Source organism: Anomalospiza imberbis, chromosome 5 (assembly GCF_031753505.1).
Source record: "Anomalospiza imberbis isolate Cuckoo-Finch-1a 21T00152 chromosome 5, ASM3175350v1, whole genome shotgun sequence".
NCBI classification, from domain to species: domain Eukaryota; kingdom Metazoa; phylum Chordata; class Aves; order Passeriformes; family Viduidae; genus Anomalospiza; species Anomalospiza imberbis.
Window position 1 is genome coordinate 67,309,632 of NC_089685.1, and position 27,161 is coordinate 67,336,792.

General features: G+C 46.6%; 2 protein-coding genes and 1 long non-coding RNA gene across 8 annotated transcripts in view; 2 read left to right on the top strand and 1 right to left on the bottom strand.

Annotated features, from left to right (window-relative positions):
- DDX11 (DEAD/H-box helicase 11) overlaps positions 1-9,177 on the top strand; it is a 224,842-nt gene extending 215,665 nt beyond the window's left edge. For 3 of the 4 annotated variants that reach the window (XM_068191706.1, XM_068191705.1, XM_068191703.1), the window contains 15 exons: positions 1,024-1,068; positions 1,186-1,253; positions 1,639-1,677; positions 2,147-2,267; positions 2,723-2,860; positions 3,319-3,431; positions 3,801-3,873; positions 4,238-4,341; positions 4,898-5,047; positions 6,984-7,052; positions 7,224-7,324; positions 7,736-7,820; positions 8,333-8,408; positions 8,564-8,718; positions 8,846-9,177. In XM_068191706.1, the coding sequence (XP_068047807.1) occupies positions 1,024-1,068; positions 1,186-1,253; positions 1,639-1,677; positions 2,147-2,267; positions 2,723-2,860; positions 3,319-3,431; positions 3,801-3,873; positions 4,238-4,341; positions 4,898-5,047; positions 6,984-7,052; positions 7,224-7,324; positions 7,736-7,820; positions 8,333-8,408; positions 8,564-8,718; positions 8,846-8,875 (1,367 nt within the window). In that variant the 3' untranslated portion in view covers positions 8,876-9,177. The remainder of the gene's footprint in view (positions 1-1,023; positions 1,069-1,185; positions 1,254-1,638; positions 1,678-2,146; positions 2,268-2,722; positions 2,861-3,318; positions 3,432-3,800; positions 3,874-4,237; positions 4,342-4,897; positions 5,048-6,983; positions 7,053-7,223; positions 7,325-7,735; positions 7,821-8,332; positions 8,409-8,563; positions 8,719-8,845) is intronic. The other variant, XM_068191704.1, reaches the window with a different exon arrangement.
- Positions 9,122-27,161, bottom strand: part of WASHC1 (WASH complex subunit 1) — a 38,213-nt gene continuing 20,173 nt past the window's right edge. For all 3 annotated transcript variants that reach the window (XM_068191710.1, XM_068191709.1, XM_068191708.1), the window contains 9 exons: positions 20,336-20,447; positions 19,480-19,626; positions 14,835-14,971; positions 13,778-13,913; positions 12,500-12,704; positions 11,848-12,009; positions 11,490-11,648; positions 10,838-10,906; positions 9,122-10,285 (listed from right to left, as the gene is read on the bottom strand). In XM_068191710.1, coding sequence (XP_068047811.1) covers positions 10,134-10,285; positions 10,838-10,906; positions 11,490-11,648; positions 11,848-12,009; positions 12,500-12,704; positions 13,778-13,913; positions 14,835-14,971; positions 19,480-19,626; positions 20,336-20,447 — 1,279 coding nt within the window. In that variant the 3' untranslated portion in view covers positions 9,122-10,133. The remainder of the gene's footprint in view (positions 10,286-10,837; positions 10,907-11,489; positions 11,649-11,847; positions 12,010-12,499; positions 12,705-13,777; positions 13,914-14,834; positions 14,972-19,479; positions 19,627-20,335; positions 20,448-27,161) is intronic.
- Positions 13,913-16,469, top strand: LOC137474815 (uncharacterized). The gene is made up of 2 exons (XR_010999509.1): positions 13,913-14,605; positions 15,675-16,469. It is a non-coding gene; the product is annotated as an uncharacterized lncRNA (long non-coding RNA).

The following is a 27,161-nucleotide window of genomic DNA, read 5'->3' on the forward strand; positions in this document are numbered from 1 at the left end:
GTAGTTTTATTTTGCAGGCTGGTTTGTACATGGGGAAGTTGACTGATGTCTACTGGAATCCTTCTCTTTGTTTCACTAGCTTAGGAGCAGCAGATGACATTGTAAGTTGGTAGAGGCAGTTTTCTTTTCTGTGTGGTTTTGAGATCCAGTTGAAGTGGGGATGATGTGAGATGCTCAGTGAGCTAAGCGAGGAATACAGCAGATGTATAACAGTGTAGCACAAGAACTGCATGACATAAATCTCTAGGTCATCTGGTAGCAGGGCCCTTATGTGTGTCAGCATGCATCTGCAGAATGAATCTTTCTTGAGTGGTGCCTTTCCTTTGTGAGAAAATATTTTGCTTTGATTTTTAGGTCCACAGGAATTTTCAGGGCTCACTCCTTTGCTCCAATGATCTGTTTGCTAGACCTTAATGTGTCTTGAGAAGGGCATGTCCTAAGTTCATATAGAACTTACACATGCCAGGGGAAATGCAGCCCTTTGGGGCAGGGGCTGCAAAAGTGAGATGTGAGGTCGGTGTTAAACCCTAGGACATAAAATGCAGTGAGTGGCAGCAGTTAATCCTGTTCTGACTGTTGGGCTCTGGGCATGTAGGTGTCCTTAGGTTTTTCCCCTCCTCCCAGTTGCCTGCCAGCCTCTGTGCTTCCCAGCTCCCTGCTGCTGCATTGAGGAGGGGTGAGGGATGCATTGCAGTCTCTTCCCTTTGTCTTTGCAGCATGATGACTACACAGGGTGTGAGCATTTCTGATCATGCACCCTACCTGCTGCTTCCTGCCACAGAAGGAATGTAGGTGGTGTTCCTTAGGATGCAGCAGCACACTTGTTCTACAATGTAGGGCTACTCAACAGGGCAAATTAAAACTGAGGGGAACTGGTGTTTTGTCTGTATACCTACATTTTGCAGATGTGTAGTTACTTCTTGGGTTTTTTTGTGCACTGTACACATCAAGCTCAGTCTTTAGTTTTCTGCTTAATTTTGAGATAGATTCAAGCCTTTTTTGAATTGGTTTCATGCTTTACAGGTAATGTAAACCAGAATCCTGGATGTCAGGCAGTTTCCCAAACAGGTAAGACTGGAGGGAACTTCTGGGGTATGGAGCTATCAGGCAGGGACATGGGTGTGGGCAGTAAGGGGTGTAGGCCCAGTAGCAGCCAATTATTTCTTTTTCCCTTCTCTCTTTCAGGGACAGTACTAAAATCCATCAATGACTTTCTATTTCAGAGCCAGATTGACAATATCAACCTCTTCAAGGTAATGCAAACATTGTCTGTTAGGGCACAGGTGGTGGATGGTGACTTGTTTGAGATGATTGTGTGAAAGCTGGAAGTAGAGCCAAAGCCCATGCTTTCTAGCTGTCTGTAAGGCAAAGCTACACTGTAAGGGCTGTGGATGCAGAAATTTTGCTACTCCAGTAACCTAACCCCTTGAACCTCCAAACACAGCACCTTAAAACTGTGTGTTTCCACTCTGGAATGCCTTTGTAATGAACACTTTCCTGGCTGGTGGTGCCCATAAAGAGCTGTGCACCTCTCCCCAAAAGCACAGCAAGTGACAGTCTTGCTGGACAGGGATCAAGGACATCAGGATGAGAGAAGGGTGCTGAATGCCTGTCCATTCTCCTGTCTTCCTCCAACAGATTCAGCGGTACTGTGAGAAGAGCCTTATCAGCAGGAAGGTACTTGCCCTGAGGTTTCATGGTCAGCAGTGTTCCAATGCTGTTTCACACCTGCAGTTTGAGATGGAAGATGCAGCAGCTGGTGGGAGCTTGTCTTCTCCATCCTGTTCTGCAAACAAACTGGCTCCTATAAAAAGTACTATATGGGCAGATTAACTCTTGCTTATCCAGAAAAGAAAAATACAGTGTGGTTTACCACGGTATTCCAGTGTGTGCCAGTTCTGTGCTGCTTGGCCTCAAATTTGCCAGCCAAGTAGGCTGCATTGCAGTGGAAGAACAGACATCAGAAACTTGTTTTGCTTTTGATTCAGTGGGTGTAGGAAGGTAATGGGGAGCTGATACATTCTGATTAGGCTGGTTTGTGAACATCTACTGAGGAACTTAATTTGTGGCAGGCCAGCAAACCTGCCTTTATCTTCTCTGATTCCTGCTTTTGGTAGTCTTAGTCTTTCTGGCTTTTGTTTGGCAGCTTCTTGGGTTTGTGGAGCGATATGGGGGCCCTGCCTCAGCTGTGAAGACCAGCAAGAACCAGAAGCTGGCTGGTTTGCAGGACTTTCTTCTGACCCTTCAGCAGGGATCTGATAAGGAGGGTGAGTTCAGGCATCCTCTCCTTGTGCATCTGTGGGCAGAGTGGGAGACTGAAGAAGGTGTCCTGCATGGCTATTTTTTAACAGGTCTCACTAGCTGACCTAGGCAACTGTACATTGGATTAGTGAGGTCACTTTCAAGCTAAATGATGCAATTCCACGTTCACACCACATGCACTCAAGCTTTGCACTTCTGTGACCTGCTGCCTCTAGGACCTGAGCTACTGTGTGTAGTAGCTTTGCTTAGTGGTGCCATCCACAAAAATCAGATTTTTCTTTTTTTTTTTTTTTAATTTAGCAATGAGACAGAATTTGGGTTTTCCCCTTTAATGGGTATTTATTCTCTGCCTGTATATGTAGGTCAGGTATTGTGTTCCTGTAGAGCATGTTTTGTGTTTAACCCCTGTCTTTAGAAGTGTAGCCTAAGTTGCCTGCCTCTCCTTTCTTTTTTGGGCCAGCAGGTACCCCCCAGAGCCCTCCTGTGGAGGCTGAGCACGACCAGCTCCGAACTTCCTCTCCACTGATGCAGATCGAAGGATTTCTCTCGGCCCTCACAAATGCAAACCAAGACGGCAGAATAATTCTCAACAGGCAAGGTACTGGAAAGGGTAAGCTGGGGAGAGGTGGCATGAGTCAGTCACAAGCAGGGTGCTTCACTAGCACTCAGTGAGGAGATAGAAGAGTCTGTGGGGAACTTGCATTTGTGCCATCTGTGATGTAGGCTGGCAAGCTTGGTCTGTCTGAGGATGCTTATGACCCCAAGGGAATTTTTAATCAAGGGCATTGGGGCCAAGGTTTGCAGAGGTCTGCTCCCACTCTGGGAGCTTTGTCCTGCAATTTACTGTGCCTGTTGTACAGCTCCAGGGAGATTAGGAAGCAGAAGGTAACTTCCAGGTTGGCATTATCTGTTGCTGCCTCTGTTTGTGTTGAACAGCAAGTCCTTACTTTGAGAGGTGGTTACCTGCCAGAGTGCCCAGGCCAGGAGGGAGAATCTCTCATATTCCTGAGTATGTGTCACAGCTAGCTCCTGAATGATCTTCTCTCCTTTTCCCAGGCACAGTTGGTCAGAGCAGCCTCAAATTCCTCTTGCTGAATCCAGCTGTCCACTTTGCCAAGGTTGTGGAAGAATGCCGTGCTGTCATCATTGCCGGAGGCACCATGCAGCCGGTGAGGGAATAAGGATGCTGTGCTGGGGTCTCAGGAGGTCGGGGGTGCTATCTGCAAGCCAGGATGGAAATACAGCAGCCTGGCTGAGCTGCTCGCTCAGGTCGGAACCTAGCTGCAGCTAGGTTGGAACTGGTACGGGGAGCAGTGGGAGGACCTCGTGATGGCAGGGATCCCACAGGGTCCAAGCCACGGGGGTCTTTGCGGAAAGTCAGTGCATGTCTGCGGGAAGAGGGCGCTGCCACTCCTCTGTTGGGCCCAGCGGGGGCTCCGCCTGGGCTGGGGCTGCCCTTGACCAGCAGTGCTGGTGCTGCTGGTGTAGAGTTTTTTGGGACACTGGTACGTTACTTGTCTTTGTTCTGTGGATCTTAGGTAGCTGATTTCCGAGAGCAGCTGCTGTGCCGTGCTGGCGTGGACCCTGCCCGCATCGTGGAGTTCTCCTGTGGTAAGTGTGCCAGGCTGGCAGGGAGGCCTCAGCAGCTGCAAGGGCTGCAGTGTGCCTTTAATACTGTTCTGTCAGTACTCAAAGCAATGTGGCATCTTTCCTAAAAATCAGGGCAGCAAAGGGGTGTGAGTTCCCTTTCACTCTGAGCTTCCCCTGTGGTCTTGACTGGTATTAGCAGCCAGTGGGCCATGCCTTCCTCCCAGGGGCTGAGGGGATGGAAGTTGGAGCAGCTGAGTGACTTAGGCACTTTGGCTTAGCCAGGCAAATGTTTGACTCTGTCACTAGAATGCGATTAAAGTTCTTCAGCTCATGGTTTGTGCTAACAGCAGTAATGTCGACTCTCCCTACTTGTTTTTGTCCCTAGGACATGTGATTCCCCCAGAAAATATTTTACCCATCATCCTCTGCAGTGGTCCTTCCAACCAGCAGCTGGAGTTCACTTACCAGACCAGAGACCTGCCTCAGATGGTCAGTTTGTCCTTTGTTCCCTTCCTTGGGATCTCTTTTTAGCTTCACATGCTTATTATTTCAGAGCAGGGTACACTCTGTGTTTAAGAGGTGGGCTGAGCAAAAGCCATGGCAAAGGAAATCCCAAACCACAGAAGTAGCTGCAGATGTTTTGGCACATCTTCCTTCTTCCTGTGGCAGGCCAGTAAGCACCCAAGGCTAGACACTAGGTCTGCTCTGCCCTTGCTGAATCTCAAGCAGATGTGCTAACCAGGTCTCTGTACCTGTTCTAATGGGACAGCTTCCATCCACTGAGGCAAACCTTCCTTTCCTGAATGACCACGGCTCCACAGCCATAAGAAAAACCCTGGGCTAGGGAAGAAGGCCAAGCAGTGAAGAGCTTTTTAGTGATGCCCAGCTCCCCATGGAAGTTCTCACAGATCTGGCATATTTCCCACATTTTTTCCTCCCCTAAGGCATGTCATAAGGAAGCTGTGATCCTGGGATTGAACAGAGAATTGGAGCGGCATTAGCTGGGGCTCCTGTTAGCTGCAATATGCTCTAATCTCTCTTGCAGATGGATGAGACAGGTCGAATCCTTTACAACCTGTGCAATGTGATTCCAGGAGGTGTGGTGTGCTTCTTCCCCTCCTACGAATATGAGAAGCAGGTGTACGGACACTGGGAGAAGACAGGGCTGCTCTCCCGCCTGGCAGCCAAGAAGAAGGTGATTGTGCAGCCACCAGGGCAGTTGGTACTTTCCATGGAGGTGTCAAAAACCAAACAATTCCATATGCCTTAAGCACCTCTCTCTGAGTTGTTCCCATAGTCTGCGCAGAAGAGCAGAATGGATGTTTATCCAGCTAATCCCTCCAGTAATGAATAAATTATACTTCCTGGGAAGCTGAGCACTGAGCTGCGATCTAAATGAGATTGATTGCAGCTATACATTCTTGAAGTGCACACTCTGTGTAGTGGCCATGGGGGCAGACAGTCTTTGCTATCCATAGACAGCAGGCTTGTTCTCTTGTGGCTGGGAGGGGCTGTTCAGGTTGAGCTCCTACAGGAATTTGTTTCTCCCAGGCTCATCTGTGTGCCCCTTGAGCACAGACCAGCACAGCCAAGGTCTAAGCGGAGTGAGACAAGAGAGCAATTCATAAGACAAATGGCATTTTGCTATCTGCCAGAAGTAGAGATGAGAACTGGAAGACTAGCAGTGGTGACTCTTGTTGAAGGAGCAATGAGAAACATTAAATAGGGAAATATCTGCAAATAGGGAAATCACTGCAAATATGAAGACTTTGCAATGACTCTCACATGTATTTGAAAGCTGAGTATTGAAAGTCAGGTAGTTCAGGTTGCAGTGCACAGATCTTGGATCACGTGCCAGGAGAAAGAAAAATTACAAATACCCCGTCTGTGACTTTTGTGTACCAAAAGCTAAACAATTTACCACAGTCCCAGATATTTCACAGCCTTGGTAATCCTTGGCATTCTGGCACATGGGGCAGCCTGTAAGTTTTTGGGTGGAAGCATTGTGCTTCATTTTCTCTGTGTTTGTAGAGTTACCACTCTGAGTGCCTTTCAGGTGTGTCCTGTCAGGGTTCCAATGCTCTGCCTGGTTCCTCCAAGGCCTTGGGCCACATACGGTTTGTCCCAAATTTCAACTTCCATTTGTTCTTGTTTTGCCTTTGTAGTCTCCAGCAACTTGGATATGCATTAACAAGGCAACTGGGGAAAAGTGCAGTTAAGTGTAACTTTCAACTGCTTGCACACAAGATCAAAGTGTAGCAGGGGAAGGTTCAAGGCATTCCTGAGGTTGTTGTTGGTGAGATCACACTGAGATTGTATACAAATTACACAGGGAAAGTTAATTTAAATTAGAAGCTTAAATAGCTACTTTACAATAAATTAGTTTTGGCTTATATTTGTAATTGCCAGTTCTTTTTCTACTGCAAGACTGATTTTGATTTTGACTTTCTACTGCAAGACTGTAAAATTTCTTGTTAACCAAAGGAAAACATATTCTGTAGGTTCTTCACTGTTACAGAGAAGATAGATGTTGGACCTCTTGTTTACTAGGAAAACTACTTGTGTTTTAGGCCAAGGTACAGCATCTATAAAAATACAGCTTAATTAACTGCAGAGGTTTTCAGTAACTAATTAGATGTGCTAGAACAACATAAAGAAATACTACTTTATTTATGCTTTGCATGAAAAGCTAATTTATTCACTTCACAAACAGGAGCCTCTTACTTGGAATTAAATGATGATTCAAATTGATTGGTCCTGTCCCTGTCCTCCAAGATCTTGCAGCTGTAGAGTCTCCTGACCCCAGAGAGCCCTGATTCATAGGTGCAAGAGGTGCACATTGCTTTTTTGCCTCTCAGCTCTCAGATGACTTGTAACTTCTTGCAGTATTGAACAAGTCTCCCAAAGCTGAAAGGGAATGTTGGAGGGGCAGGAGCAGCTGCTGCTCCCTTCAGAGCCCAGCTGTAGTGCATTTTCAGGGTGGAGGAAAGCTACTGGTTAAGTTAGTTTTTCAGGCAATTTTCCCTTCCATTACCTCAGTTCCCTGTATGTTAATGGCATGGGACTAAAATTATTTGCTTTCTTTAAACTGTTTGCTTCCTGTTGCTGTACTCATGAACTGTGCCTGACAGATCTTTCAGGAGCCTAAGAAAGCCAACCAGGTGGAGCAAGTGCTAGTGGAATATGCCAAGTGCATAAAGGTAAGCTGAGCAGGCAGACTGGTGGGAGTGTGGCAGCCCAGCAGGTATGGGAATGCTGCAAAGGAGGGCACTTTTAACAAGAAAAGAGGGCTGTAGCCTAGGTGTGGGAGTGTTTCTGAAGCACAGAAATCTTCCCTGCTCTGGATTAAGTTGCTGATCCCTCTCCTGCAGTGCTGCAGCCAGACAGGAGGACAGATGACAGGGGCCCTGCTGCTTTCTGTAGTTGGAGGCAAAATGAGTGAAGGGATAAATTTCTCTGATGACCTGGGAAGGTAAGGCGACTGCTCCTTGGAAAGCCAGCTCTGGCTTGTGGTGTAGTGACTCCAAGCATGATGGGCACATTCAGTACATGCATGGATAAGAAAATCCTGGGGAACGTGTGACTTAGCTGATGCTTAAAGCAACAGGAGGGTCTGCTGGGTGGTGTAAAACCCACCTGTCCAGGCCACTCTTCCTGTGAATAATGCAGTTAGGCTTGCTGTGCTAGATAATCCCCTGTTCTGGCACCCTGAATCCCTCTGCAGCTCTGTTCAGCATGTGCTTGCCAGACTGCTGTGCTTTATTGTTGCCTTTGGTTTGCAGGGCTGGCTGTCTTTCAGGGGTGCAGTGACCTCTACTTGATCAGTCTATTGGCAAAGTGCTCTAGGATGAGACATCAAGAATAATGCAGTCCTCCCTTGCAGGTGTGTGATTATGGTGGGAATGCCTTACCCCAACATTAGATCTCCAGAACTCCAGGAAAAAATGACTTGGCTTGACAAAACAATGGTAAGAGCCACTTACACCTCTGTCTCTTTCAATTCTGCTTTATAGTACTAACTTCCCAGCACATAAGTCCCAGAGCTGCCTTCAGAGGTTTTATTTTCCTTAAGCTTGCCCTCATTTCCCAGACAGTGTGGTACTGCAAGCACAACCTTCTCCAGGCTGCTCCTGAACAGGTGGCCCTAAACACAGAGGAAGTTCAGTGAAGGGAAATGCCACCAGAACTTGCTGGCAGCTCTGAGTTCCAAGGGGAGCAAGGACCTTTCAACCCAGAGGGGGTGGCAGGGTGGTAGAAGCTGCTTGCCAGGATCGTTTGTCCCTTCTGATTGCTCACTGGAGGTGCTGTTCCTGGGGACAAGATTTCTGCCTTCAAGGGCACCTTGGGTTGACTCTTTGTGAATGCTCAACCCAGTTTTCTGAGTGCAGGGGTAAAAGTATTTACCTTACTTTGTCAGTAAGGCTCCCCAATTTGACTTACATCTGCCTTGCGTTGAGACTTGCCTATTTCTTCTTTCCAGCCCAGAGCTGCTGGCCAGGCACCAAGCAGAGTGCTGATTGAAAACCTGTGCATGAAGGCAGTAAACCAGTCGATAGGTAATTCATCCTTCCTTGGACAGGCTAAGGGGTATGAAATACATTGAAGGAGGAGGGTAGGAAAAAGGATGCATTACAGATAATGGGAACGTGATCTTCCTTGTCTGAGAACAAACAATTGACTGGGCCATTCTTTGTTTTTATCCTCTGTACAGGCAGAGCCATTCGCCATCAGAAGGACTTTGCAAGCATCCTGCTCCTGGACCACAGGTACACACGCCCTGCCATCTTTAACAAACTGCCCCAGTGGATCAGGGAGAGGACCCAAGTGAAACCTGCCTTTGGATCAGCATTTGCCGAGTTAAGAAAGGTCAGAACTCATCGTATCTTATGTCCTGCTACCAACACTGTTCCCCACTGTCCTCATCTAGACCTTTTTAGGGCCTTCTATTTAGAGTAAGGCCAAGGACAAACTGCCTGGTTTTGTGTGTTCCCAGTTCCATCGAGGCAAGTTGGATGCTTTGTGATGTGGAGAAGAGAACAGATTGCATTTGTCATTATGACTTACACCTCTGAAGACTAGGTAAAGTAAAATAAGTTGATGCTTTTCTGTACCATGGACTTTGTAAAATCTCTGCCTTCTGCCTCCTTTGTGGATATTTGCTGTTCAGTATCTGAGTGCTATGATGGTGAGATAGCCTTCAGCACCACAGTCAGGAGGGAAACTGGTTGTAGGTCTGAGGAAGGTGAAGAGAGTAGCAGCAGGCACCTACTTGTTTACAGCTGTTAAGGTTTTATTTAAATTGATTAAATACTTTCAATAAAAACACTCAAGTATGGCAAGTATTATTTAAGTACACTTAAGTATTGGGAGTAATTATTTTGACTGAACACATATGGTTTTTTCCCATCAACCACCAAGTGTAGGAGGCCTGACTGAACAATGCCATCATTGAGCTTTTCACAGGAATTGTAAACTAGCAGGCCACTAATTTATGTCATATTGGAATAACACAGAGTGGTAATGGAGCAGCTGTGGGTAACATTTTTTCTCACCCTCTTTCTACCTTGCTTCAAGCAGCCAATAGATTGAAGCAGTTCATTCTTTCAAGAGAAATAAAGATATGGCAACAACACAGCACTTCTCCTTTGATCATGTTTAAGCACAGGATTGCTCTGCTCTTTTTAACCCCTAAGTTTCTGAATTCAAAGTAACTTCTTAAATTTAACTTTTCTGGAGTTCTGTCCAGGGTTATGGGTCAGTGCTGGAAGGCAGCAATAACACCAGGGACAGCCACATAATCCCTCAGCTGTTCCCAGCTACCTCTGTCATCCCGAGCAAGTCTCATCCCAGGAGCCTTGTTTGCTTCTTTTCCAGTTTCAGCAGCTGGATGCTACCTCTCCAGGCTCTTCACAAGGAAGAAAGTACTTATGGCACAGAGCTGTTACCTGCTCCGTGTATGTTAATTAGCCCCACAGGGAAAGAAACAGCTGCCTCTGAGAAACTTCCATTGTGAGGCACCTGTCCTTTGAGTAGGTCCAAACCCTGTGGTCTGTACAAGCTCTGCCTTCAGGAAGGGGAGCACCTGCTTCTAGCAGCTGGTGCCCTCCAGCCTGCAGTGCTGGGGCTGAAAGGCTGGACAGCTAGGCTTTCCCTTTACACACTCTTAATTAATGACATTTCCCACTTTTACCAAAGTGAAGGCAGTAAGGACCTGCTTCCTTCAGCTTCATGGAAGTTTTTCAGACAGCAGTAGTTTCACACTAGTACTCAATGGATCCCATCTATGACTCCCAGTCATCTTCATCCTCCTCACCTACGGGCTGCTGCGGGGGTGGGAGGGGTGGTATTGAGTCCGACATACGAGCAAAGGCACCAGCAGGACTGCCAGGAGCATCAGCGTTCCCAGAGGCTCCTGGTCCTTTCCCTGAAATACCTGTGAGGGAAGGAAATCACCAGTGATTGACACCTGGACTAGAGATTCAGCAAAGGTGAGGAGGAAAGCCATACTCTCACCACCCAGGTAACCAGAACAGCCAACATGTTTCATGCTGCCATAGACTTATGCCAAGGCTTAACTACAGCTCCCCCTGAGCAAGTCCCTGCTGTCATCTGCCCAGCGCTAAGGTGTGACCTTCGATCTAAATGCCCCAGAGACCTGCCACGGCATCTCAAGTGCCCATATGAGCAGTGGGCCTAGCTGCCCAAGCACTGGGTTAGAAAAGACACTGCTGTCCCTTCTGCACAGGTAGCTTTCAGGGTCTATCCTCTGAAACATACAAACCACTCCAGTGCCTCCAGCTGGACCTGAGGTGGAGATTCCTCTGCTCATTCTCAGTAAAGACAGTCCCAGCTCTACTGGGCTGGGACACTGCCCAGGAAAATCTCTGTTCCTGTTTCCAAGGCTGTGGCTGACACAACTTGGGTACCAGGGAGTGCTCTCCCTCTTTCCTAGGGGAAAGGAGCAGCCCACATTGCAGGACAGTACCTTTGCGCCTCAGCACCAGCTTGTTGAAGAGGTCTGACATCAAATCTCCACCTTGTCCCGTAGCTCTCACTGAAACAGAGCAAAACAAGTCAGTGAAGAAAGATTAGTCTGAGCTAAGCAGTATGGCAAAAGCATTTCCCTGCAATACTGCCTTCAGATTAAAGAAAAAACTCCAAACCTCTAATTTTGTATGACACCCCAAAACTACAGTCCATTTTCAGGTGAAGAAAACACTAGGCATAGCAGGATTAATGGCATCTTCTGGGGAAAACCAAGAGTGGAATTTATTGAGGGGCTGTGCATTTGCAGTCTCATTCTGCCAAAGCAACTCCATCAATCCCCTCCCCAACTACCTCAGTCAAGGTACTTAAACTGATTCAGTCCTGTCCCCCAGGGTTTTATCTGTGTGCCTGGTCCTGTGCATCACATGTGAAACTTCTGCACAAGCCCTGAGACAGTGGCTCACTTTGGGCCAGTGAGGTTTAACAAGTTCACAGAGCTCTGAGTGGTGAACACCTGAAACACATCAGCCTATGAGGAGACAACTCCTTTCTGCTCTATGAGTTCACTGTGCTCCTGACTTGCGTGCCTGCCCCCAGACCCAAGACCTCCCCAGCCTGGGCAAAGAAGTTCTGCCAAAGAGTCTCAGCACCTTGTTCTTGTTCCTTCTGCTTCTTTTTCTCCAGCTTCCTCTCCTTGACACTGCGAAGGTTGGCCTTCCCAATGCCCCCAGCCTGGCGGATGGACTCCAAGAGACTGGCACGCCCAGTAGAGGGGTTTACCACCTCCTTTGGGGCTCCTTGGACTGAAGCTACAGGGACAGGAAAGACAGGCAGCAGACATGGATCAGACATGGCCCAGCCAAATTCCCATGGGAAGGGCTACTCCAATACCTTGACAGCACCTCATTCCACTGCACCTCCTCCCTTGTTGGAAGGCTGGGAAGGCCCCCAAGGACAGAGGCTGAAGTCAAGGAGGCTGGTGCAGCTGTGGAGGAGCCCAGCCCTTACCTGCAGGCACTGTGTTGCTGCTCTCCTCGACTGACTGAGCCGGTTCCAAGGGTGCTGTAGGCTGGGGCAAGGGCGGTGGAGGAGGCACCGGAGTTGGCATAACAGGAGGCGGTGGGGGAGGTGGAGGGGGAGGAGGTGGCAGTAGCTTAGCATCTTGAAGATCTGAAATATGAAAGAAGTTGTATCTGAAGAGTCCCAGGGGATGGCACATTGAGAGTTTCAGCTCAGAGCTTCACACACCTCAACAGCAACAGAGTCCTCAGCACCTGCAGTAGAGCATTCCTGCCCTGTGCACCAACTCTTAACAGCAGGCAGGGCCAAGGCCAGAGTCTGAGATTCTCCTACACTCCCTCCCCAGCTGCATCCACTTGCACAAGGGCATCCCACCAGGCTGACACCCTTGCTGACACAGGTCCTTGCACACTGTGCTCCCTCCTCCCTAGCTATGCAGAGAGAGGGGAAGGGAGGTAAAGGGGCTGCAGTCAGGCCAGACTGCAGCTCTCCCTCAGGCCTAAGCCAGAGGTACAACATCCATCGTCCATCCAACATCCATCCTAAAATTTCTACCAAGGGACTTTCTGCCTCATCTCCACTTTCTAGCAATCCCTGCCTTCCTCCTTCATAGGGTCCTGGGATCAGAGATTGAAAATACCTGGTTGCAAAGGCTCCACCGTCTCAGTGTTGAAAGTGGGCAGCTCTGGAATAGCACTGCTGGGGGCAGAGGGTGCAATGCCAGGGCCCAGGTCAGCGCTGTACATGAGATCTGCAGCAATGCCAGGCAGGTCTGGCAGGTAGGAGGGCACATCGATTTCAGGGACCTGGCCCAGATCTGGCACATAGAAGTAATTTTCAGCAACCTAAAGAAACCCAAACCAACAAGGTAAGGCAGTGACTATGTGCTTGCTGCAAAGAGGGACACTGCAGGGAACAATCTGAGCAGCAGTCAGAGCTGGGCTGGTGTACCTTGGTACATCAGCTACCCCTACACCTCTGTGCTTAGAAGCTACCTCCTGCAGGCCAGGCTTGGGAAAGGTAGACTGCAGGAGGAGGAAGTGCAGGACTCTTCTTAGTTTCATAGTAGCAAGTGAACTCTGAAGGGTTCATGCGCTAACTGCTGCAGCCTAAATAAACCAGTCCCTTCTCCTCCAGAAGAGGATAGTGTCTGAACCATTTCAAAGACTAAAATGCAGAAGCACAACCCAGTAGTTACAGGAGTTTGCTTTTGTGTTTAACAAACAGGCAACACAGTAGTGGTGGTGCGCTGCGAATAAAGAGTTTGTTCACTATATACATTATATCCTCCAGTCCAACATGATGAGCAAATGATTCCCAGGCTCCTTTTCCCAGTCCCAAATGACACTCCAGCAAATCTGGTACCCCCCAGTTATAGCCTTTATAAGGTGTCAGGTACCAGTCACATGTTGGGGCAACTGGGTTGGTGCACTGCCTGCCCCAAGCACAGCCCTTTGCTCAGTCTGGCTGGCCCTTCTGTTTGCACCAGTAGGCATCCCTTCCCAGCAGGAATTATGGGGATCACACTTCACCCCAAAGTCTAGCAGTGGCACCTCACCCTCAGACTCTGAGGCTCAGGAGTTGGCACAATGGAGCTGATCAAGTGATAGATCCTCCAAACCTCCCTACAGCCCTGAGGTGGAGCAGCAAGGTGAGTTGATATCCCATTACTCTCCTTTCACCACTCACCAAAGGCTTGAGCAGAGAGAAACGCCTGCCAAGTGTGAGGCTTTTGTCTCACTCATCAAGCTCACACCAGGACCTCAAGCACAAAACCAGGCAAGGTCCTTCTGATATATGAGGTACTCTGCAGCCCTGTAAGGGGCTGTTGTCCTACCTGCTCACCACCCTATCAAAGTCCTTTTCTTTTCAGAGAGTTGAGCACAACCCTCTGAAATGCAAGCAGCTGCATTCTCACCTGTCGGTCTAGCTGTCCCCTTTTGGTGATGGAGAGAGGTGCATCAAAGAGCTTCTCTTCTGTCTCTGTTTCTAGAGCCACATGGGTCTTGGTCACTGCTCCAGCCAGAGGATCCAGGAACACATACTTCTTGTACCTAAGGGCAGAAAACAAGCATTTTAGTGATGCTGCCTTGACAGCCAAGGCCAGAAGAAACATTGTACACAAGAGGGCCTTGGAAGTAGAGACCTGACTTCACTCATAAAGATGGAACATGTTGGGCCTTCCAGGTTCCTTCTTTTAGCTCCATTTTTCTGCCTTTCCCCTCCACAACCAGGAGGCAAGCAGCTCCTCACCTTGCCAGTGCAGCCTCCAGACTAATCCTAAAGCAAAAGCCCCACTGTAGTGCCACCATGACCAAGCTCTCCCCTTTCCACCACCTGGCCTGAAACCAACCAGTCTGCAGCAGGACACCAGTGACTTGTCACTCAAGGTCCAGGAGGACGGATGAAAAGGAGAAATGATCCATGGCTCAGGAGAAGAAAGACAAGGTCCAGCAGCTGAAAGCTCAAGAAGAGCTTAAAGCAGTTCTTCAATAAGAGCAGAGAGAAGAACCATGACGCAAGCCCAGTGGGAAAGGAAACTGCAGTGAGGGAGGTGGTGGAGACATTAAAGCAGCAAAAGCAGTAAAGTAATGCTGTGAGGAATTGTCAGGAGAAGAAGCAGTACCTAAGCTGGCACACAGGGCAGAGAAGGGCAGGAGTGACTGCATATCTCAAGGCTGGAAAGAAATTAGATGAACAATAGGAAGAACTAAGCAAAAGAAAGTGCAAAATTGGGTTGAATCAGGTGAGTAGAGGAACAGGTGCGGACAAAATAACTGCTTCCACCCAAGGCAAAGAGCAGGGAAGGTTCCCAGCTGGAAACCAGCAGAGAGGTATCAAACCCTGTCCTATCAAGAGCCTGATAGGTAGCATCCCCAGGAAAGCAAAAAGTCTCTGCTATGCCTGAGGAAGGGAAAGCTCCTCTGAGGACAAGCAGGGGCAGGTGAGCAGCACAGCACTGCTCCAGCTCTCACAGGTTCTCGGTGGTATTGAAGAGTAGCAGGGAGCTGAGGGAGCTGATGTTCCTGGGAAGGCTGCCAAGGCCTTCTTCTGCATCATCCTCCTGGTGAATTTTGGTGCTCACGCACACAGGGAAATACTTGAGCTTTTCCTGCAAGAAGACAGATAAAAGGTGGTAAGACACTAGAACCATGGCTGCTGAGGCAGCTCTCCCCAGCCACCACAACCCACACTGCTGGATGCACTGTATGATCTGGGAACCCTGCTGCTCCCTCTCTATCTCCCTTTGAGCTAGGAAGTATGTGGACAACATTGCAACCCCACAATCATGACAAGTGTTGGCAGTTCAGCCTGGCGGCAAGTGGCTTTGGTGCCGTGGATGGGTCATACTGAACATGTGTTACTCTGGCAAGTATCCACCAGAATAAAACCACTGCTGGCTCTATAGTCGGAGGCAGGGGTCAAGCACTACAGCCTAAAATGCTTTTATTACAGTGTCTCCAATTACGACACATTGTCATGCAGGCAGAGTTCCCCACGCATTCCTATTACCTCCCCTCTGTTGCCTTCACTTGATGTTTTAAGAGCTGTGATTGCACGGTGGGGTAGGCAGGGAAGGCAAAGGAAAAAGAAGTTAGGAAAGAACAGAGTGCCTGCACTAGGCAAGAGATCATGCAGAAAGGAGTGCACAGGGTGGAACGCGTGCCAGATGGTTTTGCAAAGCCTGAGGGATTTGCAGGAGTTTTCAACTGTAATGAACTGAAATCTTCTCTCTCTCAGTTCTAAAACTTCATGCATAATATATAGAGCTCCCTTTCGAAAAGGACTTATTACATCTGAGCTGCCTTTTACAGAGCACAGTAGTTGCCATCCCACATCAGACCAGTGTTTCAGCTGGTGTGACAGTGACCGCTGCCACATGCTCTGGGGGATGAAGCTCAGCGCCCACAGCACTCTGCTCTAGAGGGAGGAAAGGGATCAGTTCCTGAATAGAGACAGTTTGGAATGAACAAACCTCCACCTCAGACCCCTCTGTAGACCCCTCCTCAGCCCCTTCACAACTCTTCACAGTTCTTTCTTCGCAACTAAGGCAAGCGGCAGCTACAAGGCAGTAAGTGTTCATGCCAGGAGAAGCCAGAGCACTTTGTCAGGTTAAGTAACTCGTCACACCTGTAGTTTTCTTCTGCCACCAGAGGATGACCACTCCAAATACTGTCCACAGCTTCCTACTGCCTCACTACTTCCAGCATCCCCGCACCACCCCATTCTCTGAGTCCCTCTTCCCTCCTTGTACTTGTATGGGAGGAATGGAGACCACTGGGGTTCAGTTTTAAGACCACACCTCAGGAACACAAGCAGTTCCTGCTGATTGAAATTTCAGTCTTGAATCTGGTAGCCAGAACTCCAAAGAAATGGCTTAGTCACAGTTCAGTTAATCCACTAAGAGTTTATATGATGCTCTGAGACTATAAAATGCTATAAGAAAGGAACTGTAATGTTTTGATTTAATTCAGGTTCCAACTTGTGAAAAATACATTGAAGTTAACACCTTCTATTTTTAATGGAAGCAAATAGGCAAAAATATATAAATTCTTATTTAGAGATTGTAGAAGCAGAGACTCAAAAATAAAATTTCTTTTGATCATTAATATTCATGTCCCAATGTTTAATTTTTTAAGCATGAGGGAGTACTGACTTTTTTTGCTAGAACTGTTCAGACACACTTAGCCCTCAAGTAATTTTTTTTTTTTTTTTAATTCTCTCTTTGTATATTTCAGTTAGCACTGTAAGATTGTGCATCACTTTAAGGGTGTAGTGAGAAAACAACCATTACCTACATTTACCTATAAACCTCATCTAAGGAAGTCATAAAAGCACTAAGCATGAGTATTCTGAAACGTGAAATATAAGCCTTTTAATTTAAATGCCAAAGTGCTACTCTTACTCAAGTACCTAGATATGTTCTGAAATTTGGAACTTCCACACACTGTCAAAAATATCCTGCAATTGTGAATTCCACAAGTAAAGGTGCCATTTAAAAATTAGTTTTCTTATAGGAGCATTAAGTTCTTAAGCGAAAGTTTGGCAACCTTGACATACTGAAGTCATGGGAGTTGCTTGAATGTTGAAACACCCCAACCTGGGGTCTGGCAGCTGGCAGGATAACACCCCCAAAGACACTGCATTTTCAGGCATTTTTCTTCCAAAGAACCTACATATAAAGTCACTCTGGTTCTTCAGTTTAATTCAACACACACTATTACAAATGGAATTGGTGTGATGTACCAGAAATCCTACTCCTCCCCACACCAATGGAGTGCTGAGGCCAGCTGGGAAAGTATTTCAAGATGAGCAAGTGACAAAAACCTGGTTTAGCCTCCACATGCCTATGGTAGGCTCTGGGAGAGAATTCACAAGGACATGCCAAGTTACGGACACTTCTGAAGCCTAGCAAGGTTACTCCAGCAGTGGATGGTAACTTCTGCTTGGGTTTCTTCCAAAGCCCAGGCAGGCCACATCTCCTACCCTGTTTGCCAGTCTCCTGAGTGGCATGTGCAGCACCCAGACACAGCTCCCACCACAGGCAGTGCCCAGTGCCTGGGAAGCCCCACAGGGCTGCAGCCAGCCCCTGCTGAGCCCTGCCTTGCTGCTACCACTGCAGTGTGCAAAGCAAAAGGCTTTCCAAGCTTACCACAAGCACTGTGTTTCTGGCACTCTCATCCATCAGTGCTTATCTTACTAACCTAAACAGCATCCTCTAAACAGCTGAGTTTTCCCTTGTTTGCGGTTGAGGGGGCAAGAAGAAATTCCAAGGGGGAAGCATTTAAAATCAACTGCAGAACCAGACACATTTCCAACTCAGTTGCTTACCCCCCAGAGCAAAAACCCTAAAGGCTGAGCATAGGCTGCCACCACTTCCCCTCAAACTGACATTAGCTGACTTTGCTTTCCTGATGAGGTGTTGCGTGCCCTTGTGCAAGTAGAGTTTAGCAAAGGCCACTGCGACTGCTCACAGCAAAGAGGCTCTCATTAGAAGTGAAAACAGGCAGTGAACTCTGCTGAAAGGCCTGAATAATTGAGGAAAGCATAAATGCAAACATTAGACTTCTCCCTGTCACTGCAAGGCACGTCCAGCTCTGTACTCAGCTATGGCAGAGAAGGACCTGTCCCCCTGAAATGTGGTCGGAGCTTGGCCACACTGAGCCCCATTCAGCCCATCAACCCCTCCATCCTTCACCAGCTGACAGCAGCATCCCCCCACCCCACGGAGGAGCTACAGGAGCTCGTGTGTGTGAGCTTGGCAAGAGTGACAACTGCTGCATGAGGCAGACTCAGCAAAGCCAGAGAAAGATCAACAGTCACAAAAGAGGATCGAAAGATGGGTTGTAGGAGGGGAGCAACAAACATCCCCCAGGGCCTGAAACAAAGCCCCTGTGGTGACGGCAGCTTTAGTCACAAAGGGCAGAACATGGCAATGGTACAGAGACTGACTGGGACTGAAAGAGATGGCATCCCAGGCACATGGCTGTGGGAAATGCCACATGGAGCCTACTGGAGCCAGCAGGCCAGATGAACAAGCACACCATTTGCTCTTTGTGGGATACTGCTTTTTAACAGCTGATGTTCTTCTCAATCCCTTCCCTGTACAAGGGGCTGTACTTCAGCACCAGCCCTTCAGGGTGGGAACCCATCTCCCTGCCTGCTCCCTGCCGACCTCTGCTCCCCCCCACTCCAATGGGATGGAGCCACCAGCTAGACAGCAGCACTCACTGGCCTCCCTGCCAGACACCAGCATGCCCCATGCAGCTCTGCCTGTGCAACTGCCAGGACTGGAAGGAAGCAGGAACCCTGCTCAAGTTTGCCAGCTCTCCATTTGGCCAGCAATCCTGCTTCCTTGGCCTGGCTGAAATATTCATAACTACCTCTCTGTGTGAAGTCTCAACTCCATTAACACTCAGGGAAGTTTAGCATGATAAATTATTCAGTGGCAGCTTTATTTTTGGCCAAGCCACACAAGGATGAGGAAGGAAGTCTCTTTAGGGGTGGAGAGCAGGGAAGTTGTCAAACTGATCCTTAACCTGCTGGGAACAGCACATCTGCTACTCCTGACACAGCACATACACAGCAACTTTTTAACTTTAAGCATGGCAACTCTTCCTCCTGTCCTTCCAACCCAGGGACAATGCCCAAGTGCAACTATTTTCTGGGGCAGAAAAATGCTCTAATGAATGACTCCTTTTTATCCTGACACACTCACAAGCGCTCCCCCTCTCACCTGAAGTTTCACCTGAAACTATTTCTGAAACTACTATGAGCTTGATCCCAGCTGCCTCACTATGCACAGCCAAAGCCTTAGGCCCACGCAGCAGCACCCAGCAACACTGCCGCAAGAAACAGCAGCATTTCAGGAAATGGAACTGCTCCAGAGACTTTGCAGTTGAAGCCACCCAGACAAGCTCTTGTACTGACATGGCCCTCTCCAACTGGCATCTCCATAAGCTTCCCAGTCTGACCTCACACCCTCCCCACTGACAGGCCAAATGAAAATATGTTCTACTCCTGGCCTATGTCCCAAAGCCCTGGCCCACTTTATCAAAGAGATTAACAGCCTCCAGGTTCTCTTTGCTCGTCCTTCCTGAGGTCTGTTCTCCTCCTTACCTGCAGAGCTTTTTCATCCAGCATTTGGTGTTTGCTCTGAATCTTGTGTCTTGGCCATTTCTGTTTAGCTGGGTCTTCTGCACCGGCAAAAATTGAACTGTACTCCTGCAGCCGTTCAGGGGCTGGATACTTGGCACTGGAAAATACCTATGGAGAAACAAGGAGGGACTAAAAAATCCCAACAACTAGGCAATCCTACGATGCAGAAACACATGGAGAGGACTAAACATGCAATCTGTGCTGCCAGTGGGAATGGACAGCCTTGGAGTCAACAGGCTCCTAAGGGCTATGTGCACAGACCCAAATATGCATGGGCTGCCGCTTCTGAAACTGGAACTGCCAGAGCTTTTCTCTCTCTCTCTCTAAAAGGACTAGGAGATCACTGGCAAAAAGGCTTCCACTGGCAGGAAAGGAGTTGGAAATACTGTATAAAATGGAGCAAGAATGGGGAAAGAAGGATTTTCACCAGTTTTACATGGCTCAATGGGATTAAGATGCACTAAAGGGAGTCTCTCTGAAAGCAGCTTTCATTCAAATAAGTGTCTCTGAGCCTGAAGTGAAGGTTTTAGTTAAGCTTAGCTCAGCACATGCCTTTTCTCTTTCTCAGGAAGCAGCTGGGACAGAAACATATAAAGGCTACATAAAGCCTGGAGCTGTGTGGCTCATGGGTCTAAAATTCATCCATTGGCCAAGTCAGAAATGGGATTCTCACCACAATCCTGCTCAGCAGTAAGGCATGGAGAGGTGAGTGGGCAGCAGCTGTAGGAGCTGAGCACCTTTTCTTCTCCAGAGCTTAGATCAGGAGTAAAGAAATAAGGAAGAAAAGAGGTCATGCAGCCTTCACTGAAGTCACTACCTTAATAGCCTTCTTGCTGCCCTTAATCTTCTCAATCTTCGCCTGGGCAAGTGTGACTCTCTCCCCAATTGCCTGGAGCTGTGCCCGGCTGGCCTCCACCCGCTGAGAGATCCTAGGAGGCAAGAACACTTCTTAAGCTGGTTCTTTTCAGAACAGCCAGTTCCCAGCCCCTCAGAGAAGGATGTGAATCTCAGGGGAGCAGGTTGTTTCACAGTGAAAAACAGTGCTGGTTGAGCCATGCTTGCATCCTATTGAGAGCTTTAGGTACTCCAACATGAAGTAGGATTAATCCATGACTCACAGCATGATGTTCCTGTGGCTGTTTGAGGCACAGAAAGATGGAAAACTGTCAACAGACACAGTGTTGATAACACAGGGATGATTTAATTATTGCTCAGCAGAGCTTAGACAGAGTCAAGGCCTTTTCTGCCTCTCACCCCACTACAAGGAGTTGGGAGGGGACACAGCCAGGACACCTGATCCCAACTGACCCAAGGGATGTTCCAGATCATATGGCATCGTGCTCAGCATATAAACTAGGGAGAAAGTTGGCTGGGGTCCACTGCTCGTATACTGGACAAGCTTCATTGAGTTGGTGATGAGCAATTATTTTTATTTGCATCACTTGTCTTTTTTGTGTTGTATTTCTCTTTTTTGTTATTTTCCTTTACATTTTTCCTTTACTTTGTATTTCAATAATTTCACTGGTTTTATCTCAACCCATTAATTTTCTCACTTTTACCCTTTTAGTTCTCCTTCCCCCACCCTGCAGGGAGTAGGGTGAGCAAGGGGCTGTGTGGTGCTAAAGTTGTCAGCTGCAGGTAAACCATACCACTGTGGTATCAGAATGCTTTGGGACTGAGGTGAAAAGCACTCCATGGCAGTAGTGGAGAGCAGTCAGTGGGTAAATACCTCTGCATTCCCACTGTGGGCATATTTCTTTCCCACCTGGCAGCCAGAGGCACGACTGAAACTGCCTCCATGCCATGTAGAGTGGGCTGCCATGCTGTTGGAACTGTCACACAGGTCCCACCAGAGGTTAGGAAGGATGCTGGGAGCAGGCATCAGCTACAGCTAATGACAGAGTCACCTTCTCAAAGAGGCCTCCTTCCCTTCAATCCTTCAAGTATTGCCTTTAAATTTCACCAAGTCTCTCTTTGCTTCTGAGGAGAAAGCTCTCATGCTCTTTTTCTGCTCTGTCTAATTCCCTTCAGTAATGAAGTTGAGATCAGCAGTGATCCATGATTCCCAATTTCAAACTGTATCAAATCCATCTTTTCCAGTATTTTCACTTTGGGCAGCACATTCTCTATTATAGTATAGAAATATAAAGCCCCCCCTCAATGCAGATAGTGAAAAACAGCAAGAACAAGCAGCCTATTCTCCTTGTACCATTCTGGAAAAAAACTCACTTTCTTTAAACTTCAAGTATTTCTGTTTGTTTATAGCCATGCTCTCCTCTTCCTGGAGGCATGAAAAATTCCTCCTTATGCATATGGCATGATAGCACACAACCTGTTTCTACCTTATTCTGCTTGGAGTGGGAGATGAGCAAAATTGAACCTCATGAGATTCTCTCTCTCAGAACTATTCTCCATTACCCCATTTTATTTTAAACACAGTCTAACAGCTTGTATTTTATAACAACACTGAGTACAAATCTGTTCATGATTTCCTTCCGACACCCTCCCTCTGCCTCAGTGCAGTAAGTTCTTACCACTTTTACATTTCATAGGTTAGTGTGCTTTTCCTAGCACCTGTCTGCAGCAAATTTCATGTGTCATAGGGCTGTCCCATTGCCTTGTTTTGTTCAAGTGTGAGATGCCTCTGAAGGATCTAAATCCTTCCTAACTGCTCTCACCAGCAAATTTTCCCACCTCACAGTTCACCTCTTTTCTAGAGATTTCATAATTGTATTGATTGACACTATTTCCAGTACTGCTCCCTAGGGGCATCTAACTATTTTTACTTCCTTCAAAGCTGAAAAAATCTAGTCATTTATTTCTGCTTTGCTGCTCTCCCTCAAATCAATGATGCAATTTTCTCTCTCACCTGAGAGTAGACCTCTCTCCTAGGAGAACTCCACAAAGCTTTCCTGAAGCTCCAAATAAAAGTGAGGTATCAATTGCCTTTCAGCCAGTACCCTGCTGACTTGCAGACACAATTTTCAGGATCTGACAAGGCACATGTTTCTCTCCCAGAAGGAAGTGCTAAGCAAACAGTTATGCAAGCTCAGGCCTGGAAACCAGTAAGTGTTCTCGTCCCTTTCACTTCATGAATGCGAGTGAGCCCAGTGAGGCAGTAAAACACCTCCTTCACTCCCTTTCCTGCCCCACATTATCCCCAGTGCTTCACCGGATACCAACCTCTTCCCCTCCCTTCCCTCAGTCAGAGAAAAAGAAAAAAAAAAGAGGGGAGACATTCAACCCCACTGCCCACCAAATATCAGTGAAAGGAGACCGTATCAGGCAGAGAGCCTGCTCCCAGCACAAGCTGGGGAAGTTGTCCAGTGCCAGCTCAGGTGTTTCAAACCATGATGGATCTTCTCTGAGGCACTCTGTACATTCTCCTGTTATCTCCTGCTTAAGGATTTGACAGGCCAAATCCCACTGACCTTATAAGATCTGAAAAAAATCTTCACCTGAGGTGGTACAGATGCAGACCCACAACACAGAAGGAATACATATCAGTCTACAGAATTAATTTATTTGTTGCTGAACAAGATAACTTTGAAATAAGAATTAAACCCCCTCAATCCAACCAATCCAAATTCCACCACGTGTACAGGCTCCTAGAAGTGCATGACTGTTAGCACAAACAGTTCAAGATACCGCTGCATACCACCATGAGCATCTGAACCTACCCCATGCCTGTTTTCTTAGTCATTGCTGTGTTATTTTGCTCTTGGTGCTCTTTTCTGCTTGAGAAACGCCTTTAGTTAAATTCAATATGACACTGGAGTTGCAAAGGAGCAGGAGGCTACAGTGACAGCCCTCCCTTTCAGCAGGATGTGCTTCATTCAGTGAAAGGGGGGTCTGTGAAAAAGGAGAATACATCACCTACCTTCAAATGCTAGGCACTGAGCCAAATCAACCTTCCCCTTCCAGTGCTTTTCTTTGGGGAAGCAATACACATGGCAGATTAAATCTATCTAGTGGATTATCTCTTAATCCATACAAACTTTTCTTTTTTGATCTAAGCAAATATTAAAGCCAACCTTTCAGCTGCTTTGATTCAAGCTTTCACTTTCTCTTGTCCCTCTGAAATATTTTTGCCCTCAAGCCCTCTGCACTTCACCCCAACTTAGCTCTTGTTTCTCCTTTGTCCTAAATTCCTCATCCTGCTGCGTTTAAGCCACTCTCCATTTTACAAGCAATTTTCTCTAACACCCACACAAAGTTCCAGGAATACTTCCTCCCAATTCTTGAGAACCTCTTGAGGGCCTCTCTTGCTGGCCTCCTATCCTCTCTGTCCCATCTGCAACCACAGAGCAGATCACTTCCTCTTACTCTGTTATAACTCCTCTGATAAATCTCATATTCAGGTAGCTACCGAAAGACTTCCTCTGCTGTGTCTATGTCTATTCATGGTGGAGAATTCACTGTTTCCTTACTCCCACAGGAAAAAGATTTGAGGCATTAGGCATCTGGCATCCAGGACACTGGATACTGCCTGACGGTACTGTCAGCACTGGCAATAATGCTACATTTGTATGAGAGTCTCCAAGCACTTACAGTGCCAACCAAAAAAATTGTGATTTCTATCATCTATATTTGCTAAGGATCAGACAGCAACAGAAAAAATGTTTAAAATCAGTGAAATCAGTTAAAGATAGACTGAAAGATTCCAAGACCGGTGTCTGAGAAAGACAGAATTCAGCTGTAAGGAAGCATCACAGCAGCCAGAGACCCTTTGCTCTCTATGTTGAACGTCCATGTCACCCAAAAGTGACAGGGATGACAAAACTTTTGAAATGGGAGAGAGGATAGGCAAGCTGCACACCAAGGTGAACAAGAAAGGTTAGGCAACTGAGGCTGGAGCAAACCTCTCTAGAATACCAAAGAACTTCATTTTCATGTCTGAAGTATAAAAGTAAGTGATCAACCAAGGAGAAAGAACATTACAGAGCAGAATGAGAAATGAAGTTGCACAGGAGGATAAGGCAGATGAAGTATTAAATTACTTTTTCCTTAAATGAGGACTGTACACATCACAGAAAATCAGGCTTCTTGTCCTCTCCCAGCCCAGGCTCCAAACCTTAGAGATAGCAGGGGGATGCTTGGCATTGCTGTTCAAAACTTCAAAAACTTCAAAATTCAGTAAATTTATTCTATAAAACCTTGGTTTCTTGCCTAAAAGTCAAGCTACCTTTTTATTTTTTTTTTTTTTTGCTAAATGATGTATGCTTTTACTAAATTTCTCCTTTACTGCAGAAGGCATGAATAAGAAGGGATTAAGTTTATGGTTGTTGTATTTAATTTTATTCTCAGATGCTCCAAGCAGCTAGTACTGGAGCAGGGTAACAAGGAAAGAAAGTGTCAAAATGAACACTGTGAGAAGGCCACTCACCACTCCAACTCAGTGCTTCTGCCCCTGCAGCTGGCAGCATCTCAGGATCAAGATGGGGAAAGCGAAGGAAAGTCTGCTAAGACTTATGGTTTACAGTGATCCAGGGAAGCATTCAAAAACAGCTCACAAAGGCAACTGAACTCAAAAGTTTGAAAAGCAAAAAGTAAAAATACATACTCTTATGAAGAGCCAAACACATTCAACCACTCACTGAAAGATCAACTTGTTTGCTTTCTGCTCTTCTCTCTCCATATTTAAGCAGTTTTTAAAGTCTTACTTCTTATGTGAGTAAGTGTAATCAGAAACTGTCATCATACACCATCTCTGACAGAAAGAAGTCCCAAGTGAGGCTAATCAAGGTTCCTTCCTCCATTAGGGGTTTGGGTATTATACTAATTAATGTTTATCTCACTCTGATTGCTCCTCGAGCCTGATTTGCAGGTGTTTCATCATTTGCATATTGCCCTGTTCCTGTAATGCCGAATGGTCTTGCAGATTTGAGAGTGATCAAGGTTGCTAGGTTATCCTCAGCAAGATCCAGCATATATCACTCTTCACAGGTCATGTTCTCACACAAAAACCATTTCATTTTGATTTTTAATTTCTCATTTCAGAAGGCACTCCCACCACTATGAATTAAGTTTATGTAAAAACTGGAAACTTAGAATTTTGACCTACCATCACAGCACCCTTTCCCCTCTTCCCCTGCAGCTTGCTCTCCTCTCCAGAAAAGTAGTTTCTCTCTTTTTCTTCATAGAATAAGGTCACAAACAAGTTCCTCTTTAACCTTCCAAGCTGTTTACTTGTCTCATACCACTGACTGGTCTGAAAGCAGATGCACTTTCTTTTTTTAGGAGAAATATACTAACTAGAAAGTCAGTGTATACTACGCAGAAAGTCTGTGTTTGCAAATAAAGTACTCCATTAGATCTTTAAACTATACAGGCTACTTTTGGTCAATCTACATCTCCATTAACAGTGTTAACATATGCATACAACATAGGTTCTACCATCACAGTGACAACTTTTGGGAAAGATGACTTTAAGAACTCCATTACTTCTAAAAGAAGCAGTGGAAAAAAAAGTTCTTTACCAATATTGCTGGAGTTTCACAGGTGACCTTTTGAGTTCCTCCACTGGTAGTGGAATTGCTTCCCAAAGCAGCAGCCACAGGAAGAGTCTTGAGATACTAGGCAGCTGATGATAGTCAGTATAGAATCACAGAATCATAGAATAGTGTGGCTTGGAAGTGACCCTTAAAAGCCATCCAGTCCAAGCCCCTGCAGCCAGCAGGGACATCATCAGATGATCAAGTTGGTCAGAGCCTTGGCCAACCTGGCCTTGAATACTCTGAGCAATCTGTTCTGGTGTTTTACCAGCCTCATCACAGAACATGTCTTCATTATATTTAGTCTGAATCTACCCTCTTAATTTAAAACCAGTACTCCTTGTCCTATCACAACAGGCTAAGAAGTTTGTCCTCATCTTTCTTATAAGCCACTTAGGTACTGACAGGCTGCAATGAGGTCTTCTCCAAGTCATCCCTTCTCCAGGCTGAACAACTCCAACTGTCTCAGCCCTTCCTCAGAGGAGAGGAGTTGTAGTAACTGATACCGGTACTGTAACCAGTAAAAATTACTAGTGAAGTACAGTTTGTTATCTTTAGAGTTTCCACTCATCCTTGAAAAAATTTCTTAAGTATTTACTCACTGAAGCTTAATCTTTTACAGTAATAGCCTTAAGTGTTTTCAGTTTTGTTGTTCTTTTTTTTAATCACTTGTCAGAGGGCTAATCCTGTTTGGACTGAATTTTACAAGACTGTCAAAAATAAATTTTGTTTCCATGTTGCTTGAAGTAATAGATCTTACTTGGCAGATAGCTTGAGAAGGTGTTTTGGCACCTTGTAACCTTAAATTAACCAACTGTGTGTACACAAAGATTAGGTTTCTCATTCTCCCATCAAAGCTCCATTCTCAGGCTAGCCAAAGATTTTCCTCCCTGCTCCCATTGAAAAGAAAATGTGTATCACTACAGAGTCACAGGAAACCTAAGCAGTGGAGAAATGCCCAAGTGACCTTGTTGTGAACTATATCTGGGGTAGGGAGAGCTAATGCCTTTAAAAAGATCTGAGATTCCTCTGGATCATTGAGGGTACCATGTCTGATTCTACACAGACAATATTTCTGTTACACAGCTCACTCTTATTTGACATTATGCTCCAGTTTCCCTACCAGCAACAGTTACAGGAGGCAGATCA